Source organism: Aulostomus chinensis, chromosome 13 (assembly GCF_037954235.1).
Source record: "Aulostomus chinensis isolate RoL2024-O1b breed Wild chromosome 13, RoL_Achi_v1.0, whole genome shotgun sequence".
NCBI lineage: Eukaryota > Metazoa > Chordata > Actinopteri > Syngnathiformes > Aulostomidae > Aulostomus > Aulostomus chinensis.
Window position 1 is genome coordinate 23,114,313 of NC_141332.1, and position 9,209 is coordinate 23,123,521.

Sequence of the window (9,209 nt, forward strand, 5' to 3'; positions counted from 1 at the left end):
TTTTATTTATTAAATTTATGGAGTTTTTCAGCATTTACAATAAATCACAATCTGGAGATTTACTCATCAAATATCTTTTAATCTTCAATTGTACAATGGAAGCAATTTTTTTGTGTCATAAATGTGTCAAAGTTTGACAGCCAGCCCTCAGTAGTGTTCATGAATTAGTTCAATGGTCATTTTTGGGGGGGCTGTAATTTGTGGTGCTGTAGAACTGTAGTCCCTAATGTTGGTTTTGTAGTCCCAACTCATTGATTTGAATGCGGTTAGCAATAGTTGCTGATAGTTTAGTTGCCTAACTAGCAGTATAAAGTGTTATAATCTACATCTATATGCTACAAGAATAAGGACTTAAAAGGGCTTCTGACTTCTGTGTGAGGGTGGGTTTTTTTTTCTCACTGTTAGCCTTCAGACAATGCTAACCAGTCACAGAAATCAAGGTTCTACTAGGGGTTCTGCAGCTACTTATGGACCAAGGTACTCTGGAAGTGGCTCATATGTGAACTTGAAGCCTGCATCTAATTCTGGAGGTAATGATGGCTCATATTGTTGACATGTAAATAGTCATAGTCCAAAGGAAAGTGTTCCTGTTTTGAAGACCTGGCTGACTGATCCCCATAAACCCAGACAGACCTTGGAGCAGCCCACTTACCCGTCCAAGATGTAGCAGCCTACCTACCAGTTCAGACGCTATTTGCGATACAGATATTGGTACAACGCTTGTCCTTACTAGTTGAAGTGGCCTCGTGCCTTGTGTTTGTCATGTTGTGCTATTTTTAATTTTTTTGGACAGAATATTAACTATTTTCTCTCCATGGCTATGAGCCCATCTGCATAGCAATTAATATGTCCACTAAATTTATGGAAGTCTTAAATAGATTTGAATGGTAAGGGGATTCAGGAACTATTAGTGTGTCAGCAGTGACTGACCTGCAGCTGACGCACTTCCAGACCAGGGGTGAATAGATATCTCTGTTCTCTCAGTATAGTCATTCGTATGTAACCATCATTAACACCCAGCCCATCCTTGTCTAGCATCCATTCAGTCTGTTTCTTAAATCAACCTGGCTGTTGCCATGATAACGGTGTAGCTGGTATGACAGATTACTCAGAACTATAGGCTCATATGGCTGGTGGCTGACGGGTGTCCATGTGAACTGTTTTCCAGGTCCACACATCATCCAGCCAGGATTTACGACAATGCCTGTTCACATGTTAAAGCGTGACTTTTTGATTTTCTGGATGACTTGTTGGCCATAATCCCTCATAACTGGGTGCTGATGTGTCTGCTCATGCTTTACTACTCACTTCTCTTCATAAATGACATTGATCATACCTGTAGAAACCTATGTTTTACTCCCATTAATTGACTGACATTAATATATTCCGTTAACAGCGTGATGATGGTGCAGAGTTTGCATCGTAATATCAGTTTTAAATACGACTTCTCAAGTAGTAACACATCATTTTACTCTGCCACTGCGGGAGGTGTTTGCTCTGTATGATTGACATTGTATTCTATTGCAGGTGTATTTACAAGAGTACCAGGGATTAGTTCAATACCCAAATCAAAGAAACGGACATATTTTCCTTTACACGCTTGGAAAACTATTTTATAGGCCTTTTGATTAATGTGGAAACAGTATGCTCCTTTCATCCCATACAAGTACAAATAGACAAACACATGAAGAATTAGACAGGTGTGCATTTTATTGAAACAAATGTACACATCCATTTATAGACAAATATATACATATAATTGTAGAAACTGGCAACATTTCAGTTAACACACATTCTATCAAACACACTGGCAGGACTTTGTTGTTCAGTAAGGCAACAATCAGCTTGATGCTTGAAGCAACAATGATGTTGTTGTATTTGTGATGGGGAGTCAATAATAAGACTTTTTTGCTACCACCACATGATATTTATATCAGGGCTGGGTATCGCACTTATGTACTTTGTCTCACTCACAAATTGCCTCAATACTTTACACTGCTGAAAGATACCTTGTTTCAACTCGAATATGTACGGTGTAAATCTCCAAGCTGTGGTTTATTTGTTTTCGTTGTAAAAGATATGCTTTGAGTAGAAAAATGCCATCGAGCCGTAATGTAGACGTAAAAATGAGAGAATAACGATTTAGGTTCCACCACACTTCGTTTGCTCAGTTTAACTGTCAATGTTCTGAAATTGTTTTGAGTGAGTGAGAATGCCTTGGAGCTGAAAAGCAAAACTCATGATTTGTTCTTTAACTTTCATTTAACTCACTTTAATAAAATTAATCTGTATCAAAAAAGCGTTGTTGTGAAACAGGTATCAGAGTCAAGGTACTGGTCAAAGTACAGGTCTCAAAGTATATTCAGCAATTACCCAGCCCTAATTCATATCTGACACTTTGGCATTGAATATCACATATAATACCACACAGTTAACTGACAGGCTCTTTGCACGATTGTATTCATAGGTAATTTAAGCCCAACAAAAGTGTTGGGCTATAGTTGACATTCAAACATATTCATGAAGTATAAGGCTCCAAAATTGATGTCATGATTGACATTATTAAGAAACTTCAGTCACTGACTGATCAGTTATTTTAGCACCCAAAGAACTTCCCGGGTGTACTTTCATGTTAACTACAGTTTTCTAAATAATCGTCGAAATCTTTATAAATCGATAGTTAATCGAACATGCAGAATAACTGTGTTCAACCATTATATTGCTCTTATTTCCAATTTGTTCATAAAATTTGAAGGAATTATATAGAAGAAGGTTTGTCACTGTGATAAAAGGCATACAAACAATATTGCATAGAGTATTACTAGCATGGCGTCTGGGCACCATGGGTTCCTGGCATTAGCAGAGATACTCAGATCGGGAACTGTCACTCTTATAGGTCATCTGGGAGTCAATACTTGACCTGGAGCACAGAAGCATTCTTTCTGATTCATGGGTTGGTCTCCTTGCCCAAAGCTCAGTTGGATGAGAGTTCAAGGTCCTCTGTTTCATTGAAATTGTCTCAAACTTGACATAGCTCTCTTTTTCAAGCTCCTCTTCATCCAAAGATGTATTTCCTCCCTTGCAGTAGAGTGCAAGAATTTTGTAGAGCAGTAGTGCAATGAGAGGCAAAACCAAAGCACAGGCAATGACACTTATAATCATGAATAGCTGGTTCTGCCCACTGTCCTCTAAATTGTCCAGTGTGTAGAAGTCAATGCAAGGATCCTTCCCAACAGCACTACCCTTTGCTATGAGGCAAACTGAATACCTCATTCCAGATGAGAGTCTCTCAAGCAGCACTTTGCCACTGCCAGCATTCGTCTCTAGTGTCCTTTTGATGTCATCTTCACCATCAGGTGAGTATACGACTGTGAGTGGGGAGTCATTTGGTAATCCATCTGCTGTCCAGAGCAGCACTGCACTGTCAGCTGTTTCCTCTACAATCTTGAGGTCTTTGACAGACTTTGACACGTCACTTTTCTTGCTCTTCTCATCTGCTGCCAGCTTTCTCCCATTACCTCCTTGTGAATTTTTTCCAGTTTTGAGTGAGCCTTTCTGCAGATCATTGCTGGTGGTGGTTTTGGGCTTCTTGAAGTCAGCAGGCGACGTTGTCGGCATTCTTGGAAGGACCGTGGATGTGAAGGGCGGGTTTGGTGTGTCCGTTGGTGGGAAAAACGTTGTGCCTTGGCTTGTCGGTCCAGTTCCAAGGTTAGGTTTCAGTGGAGGAATGGTGGTACTGATGGTACCAGCAATCGAGACGGTTATGGTGGCTTCTGCACTGCCAGCAACATTCTTAGCTTTGCAACTGTAGTTTCCTGCATCCTTGTAAGATATTCCATGCAAGCTCATGATGGACCACCTGATCCCGTCCCCAGGTGACTCCTGTACTGTAGAGTGAAAGAACACAAAAGTCAAGATGCACAGTCTTACCATTTCACTTTGAAGCATATTTTCAAACAGATTATGATAAGATGGCAATGGGAAGGTTCCTTGTTAGATCCCTGGCCCCCTCAGAAGCCATGTCAAAGTGCCCTTGAGCAAGACGCTGAACCCCTATCTGCTCCTGATGTCTTTTTAATCAGTATATGAATATGTTAGCAAATGAACAACTTCCATACTGGCTCTGCCAATAGGACATGACTCAGTGACTGCGAATTTGTTATCAAGCATTTTAAGTGATGGCTACCCTAAAAAAAGAGTGTATTTACTGCTGCATTTGCATTCACTGTTCCTGTACATCAAACAATGGAAATTTACAAATAATAAAAAGGGTGCTAAGATAATAAATATGCAAAATAACAGCATTTTCATAAAATGTAAAATTAATCAAAAGCATACATGTTATACCTGTGCTGTTGACAGGTGAACCATCTGTCTTAGCCCAGTAGAGACTTGGCGTTGGGTACCCTGTGGTATCACATCGCAGGAGAACATTACTGCCCAAAGGAGATGTGATCTTAGTGGCAGAAGTCATGACTGATGGCTTTACACAATTGTCAAGTTCAGCACGCTGAAAAAGGACACCAGCCAGATTTTCTGGTCCGCTGCAGGTCAGGAAAAGGTCCATCAAAATCACTGGTGTATTCGCCATTTTGGATATCTCAATCATCTTGGAGATTTTACAGTCACAGAACCAGGGGTTGTCTTGGAGGCCTGAGGATGAAAAGATGAGAGATGAAAAATAGTCATTATTGATTTGAAAGTCTCAAGCATAGGTATGTTTTCATTGGAGTTTGGTGGTAAGTCCCTCAGGGGGATGAGGCAGGAAGAAGTGACTTGATTTCAGGAAATGTGATGAAAGCCTGTCTCATCTACTACTACTATGTACATTTCAATAAACCTGCTATTTGTATTTTTGACATCTTTCTAAGCATTTTTGCAACAGTGGGGCTGACCACAGTTATGCTCAAGGGAGCTGTTACTTGTAAAAACCCGTTCACGTCAGCCACAACATGGAGTTTGATGGTTGTCTATTTTTGGTATTACCTTGTGTTTAAGAGTGGACTAGGCAGAAAGGTCAAACCCCGGATGAGTCATCCAGGACGACTCCGTGTCTCTTGTTCTGTTAGCTGATTTTCCTTCCTATATTGTGAGCACCGTTTTCCCTCCAGTTTTTCTCCAAACCCCCTGGAAATGTTTCAAACTCCTAACATTTAAGGGCTGTGGTATTGAATCTATTACATACTTTGGAACAAATGTTGGGTGAGCACCTGCTGCACACAATAGGTAAGTACATGTACTGGAGCACATTAAAGCCCTTTAACTGGATTAGTTTGTCTTAGCAGTGCTGAAGTGCCTAAGCTGACCCTGGCCTTTCCTCACTTAGCGGCAACATACTGTTTCCATCAGCTTTTCTGTTAAATAAACATCAGTAGCTCCCTAACTTCAGCACATTATATGCTTTTGTAAAGGGCACTGCAAATGTGATAACAAACCAGAAATAAAATGGGTATTGAATATCTGAAAATGCATTTATTTGTAGATATGTAAAATAACAAAAATTCGACAAAGACAATGGTTTGGCGCGTGTAACTGATTCATGATACGCTTGAAGAGTAAGCAACCGCAGTGAAGGTAACCATACCTCTCATTTATTATGAACCAGAAATGCATTAAGGTTATCATAAATAGCTGTGGCCTGCTTGTTCGTGGACAGTATTTTTTTTTTCCTCCTGTGGCCTAATCCCGTTTCTCCTTCAGGTACACTGGAGCACCCAGCAATATCTCTCTGCACGGATAAGCTAGGTTGTGCGAATGCACCCTATTAACTCTATCCCTTCTGCTGTTCATTAACCACAGACACAGTGTTCACTCTTCCAGTCCAAAAGGAACAGGGAAGGTTTATTCATCAAATATATTGGAAGTACTGACAACAAGTCATTAGAAATGTATACCTAATGGACTTTTTTTAATTCTACTGTTGTATTCATTCTAAATTGCACGAGCAGAGTGGAACAATTTTTTTCTTCCCAATTGTGACTCTTAATTTGAATTGCCAAGAAATTAATCAAGCAGTGTGTTCAATATTCTACAGTTGATTGGGATGATATTAACATTTAGCAGTAAGCACAAGTTCTGTTACGACTTTCAATACATTAATTCAGCTGTGCTTGCTGTCACGAAAAGGGCAAATCTGTCTAGATTAACGGGCTATGGAAAAAAGTTCCTAATTTACCTTGGAATGGCCCCAAAATGTCTCTGACCTCCTGTAAAACCAAGCAAGACACAAGCTTTGGTCCTTACCTAACACAACTTTCTGGGAGGCATTTGTAGAGACTGGTGCTCCGTTGAATGGCGGCCAAATATCCATGAGCTCAGAGGGCAGGGTGGTTAATTTGTTGCTGGATAGATCCAAGTAGGTGATGTTGAGAAGGTAGGGTATCGCCTCGGCGGGAAGGGTAGTGAGTCTGTTGTTGTGTAGATCCAGAGTCTTCAGCTTGGGCATTTCTTTTAGAGACTCCCAAGGGAACATGGAGATCATATTGCCGTCCAGCCTCAGCTCATGGAGCACTTTAAGGTTGTAGAAACTTCCAGTATCCACTGAGGTTATGGAATTGTAAGTAATCCACAAGTATCGTAGCTCCACCAGGTAGTAAAAGGCTTCTGTTGAGATTCGCCTCACGGCAGTTTTCTCGATACGCAGTTTGATTGTATCCACAGGGACGTTAACTGGGATGTCAGACATGTCCGGGTCATTGCAGAGCACAGATCTGAGGATGAAATTTAAAAAATAAATAAAAAAAAAAAAACCTTACTTTGAACATATACCTTAAGGCCAGACCACATTCTTGTTACAAGTTTAACCGTATCAAATACTGTGAATATCCATTTAAAAGAATGTCTACAAGGAATCACCTCTCTATCTGTTCATTTATCAATCCATCCCTCCAGACTCTCTGTTAAGAAGTGGGATGCATGTACTGACATGATGTCAGCACATCTGGAGGGCATTCTCAGATGGCAAGGTCAGAACTAACTGCCATCATCATGAAGGGGAAGGGATCGTTGGTAAACTCTAATGAAGGAGGTTGAGAATCATTTAATTTAAAAGCTTCCAATTATGATTTGGATTTAAGTCCTGTGATTGCAAGAAAGCCTTTTCACGACACCAGTTCAGTTGCGACACCAGGAATACCCACTGGTATTATCCTTTGTCACCCAAACATGACGACATATACGGGCAGACGGATCAGACTAATTATTCAGGTGGCAATTAGGTCTCTCTCAGGGATGAGTGGATTGGCACCATGTCAGTGAATTTACATTATGGCTGTACAGGTCAGTGGGAAATGCCGCTATGATGGGTTGTGATGCATTTCAGCTTCACTACTGTATAAAACTCGGATGGAGATTCTAAATTCCTAGTTGAAAGTTCTATTTTCCCCCTACGATTAATGCTTTTCCTCCACCACTTATTTTTTTATTTGGCCAGTCGAGTTGTTCTTCATCGCTAAATGAGACTGAGAATTTGTGGAAAGTCAAAGAGATAACATGTTTCATTTAAATAAGAAAAAAAACAACAACTTCAAGCCATCATAACAACTACAAAAAAACATTATTCAATTGGAACTACTCTAGGGTGAATGTGAAGTAGGGTTTTTTTAAATCCTAAATTTCTAAATGAAGGTACGGTGACCTAATTGGGCAGCCTTCCATAGATCGGCCTAAAGGTCATGAAGCGGCCTGCCAGTTTAACTAAATGCAAATTGACATTGAAAACAAGTGTGCAGCGCTATTTAAGTCAAATTTTACCTTGTTCCTGTTCCATCGGTGCGTCCGTGGAAGACACAGGTGCACTGGGACGGACAGAACGGATGAGCCATACTGAGGCAGCATAACAAGACATGCACGCAGAGAATTTGACGCATGATTTCATTGAATGCACCCCAAATTCTCACGCCGAGGAGAGATCAGGAGAAAAGACATCCGGATTCATGAACAGCTTGAAGAGTTCTTTCCAAATAATAAAAAGAGAATAAATAAAAGAGCTTTCAAAGTCCATAAGAAGCGACAGGACACAGGCTGCGGATCAACTTACAGTACAGGTGACCTGTGAGATTGACCATGTGGGGGGGTTGGGTGGAGGCGGGATTAGCAGAGGATTTCGTTGGGTTGACAGGGTCACGCAAGCTAGGTAGCAGCAGCAGGTCATTTGGACATGGTGCTAATCAGCCAGCTCTGGAGAGGGTTTCCCTCACGTGATCCTGTCACGCCTTTGGTGATCCACTTATTTATCATCCTCACAATGGCAATAACTCTTTTTTCTTATTTACTGTATTCTGGCTTTGTCAGGTTTGATAGCCATCTACGTAAAATTCATCGTCGTAAGGATTTTGAAAAAGACATCACTAGACCCAGAGCAAGAATCTGGTTATTTCGATTCAGATTCATCGCATTCCTTGTCAACATGCTTCTGAAGTACGTAAACCATACATTTTGTAGGTCTTTGTGTACCTGCATTTGGGTGTGACTCCTTTTGACTCTCAATAAATCTTCTACATTTGAATGCATTATGGAGTCGGAGGCCATGTGTAAGATGTGTGAACAAGTTTTGTCTGGCAGCAGAGTGTAAAGTGTAATTTTGGCTCTGATTTACGACCTGACTGTGTGAACCAGTGGCTTATGGGCAGGGGCCAAACTCAACTTGCCTGCAGATGAAAGATCCACAGGACTGTATTGCTGTCATATTTTCTGCATTGTTTTCGACAGTTTCTTCTCTTTTCCTAATGATGAAAGTGTTGAATCATACATACCGTATTATTACAAGTATTTCCGAAGCATTTCTCTGGATACTGATATAAAATTTCACACAGCAGCACGTGACTGTCATCGTGAAAACTTTACCCTAGAAATGAATTGTTTGTACAGTCTAATTTAACTTTTTTTTTTTTTTTTAGAAAGTGCAGTTTTCTTCAAGCTTTATAATTCTCCTTATCTAAGATACAGACCACTGTTAACATCATTACAAATATGTCAAAAAATAACCTTGGTGGAGGTAAAAAAAAAATTAACTACAGAGTTGTAGCCTTTGTCTCACCTTATAGCTTCACTGATATGGATCCCGGTATTTTCAATGATTTATTTTACACGTAATTCAACATTTTTTTGGTGACATGTTATTCAACTGATTTTTTTTTAGTATACAATTTGCAGTAATTATCAAATAGTAAATCTTGAAATGTGTCTTCATATTAAAAATAGTTAAGTGT

General features: G+C 40.1%; 1 protein-coding gene across 1 annotated transcript; it reads right to left on the reverse strand.

Moving 5' to 3' along the window:
• Positions 1-1,705: 1,705 nt before the first annotated feature.
• On the reverse strand, positions 1,706-8,063 carry lrit3a (info leucine-rich repeat, immunoglobulin-like and transmembrane domains 3a). Its single transcript, XM_086222148.1, has 4 exons — positions 7,753-8,063; positions 6,244-6,710; positions 4,348-4,653; positions 1,706-3,887 (listed from the first exon to the last, which is right to left on the reverse strand). The coding sequence occupies exons 1-4, from the start codon at positions 7,866-7,868 to the stop codon at positions 2,857-2,859; spliced, it is 1,920 nt and encodes a 639-aa protein (XP_086078274.1). The 5' UTR covers positions 7,869-8,063; the 3' UTR covers positions 1,706-2,856.
• Positions 8,064-9,209: the final 1,146 nt, after the last annotated feature.

Bases quoted from the DNA above. Each gene is read 5' to 3' on its own strand.
- lrit3a (XM_086222148.1), bottom strand. From the start codon at position 7,868: ATGCGTCAAATTCTCTGCGTGCATGTCTTGTTATGCTGCCTCAGTATG. The intron at 4,654-6,243 runs GTAAGGACCAAA...TTTCATCCTCAG, and splicing joins CTCCCAGAAAGTTGTGTTAG to GCCTCCAAGACAACCCCTGG. The intron at 3,888-4,347 runs GTATAACATGTA...TTCACTCTACAG, and splicing joins TTCACCTGTCAACAGCACAG to TACAGGAGTCACCTGGGGAC.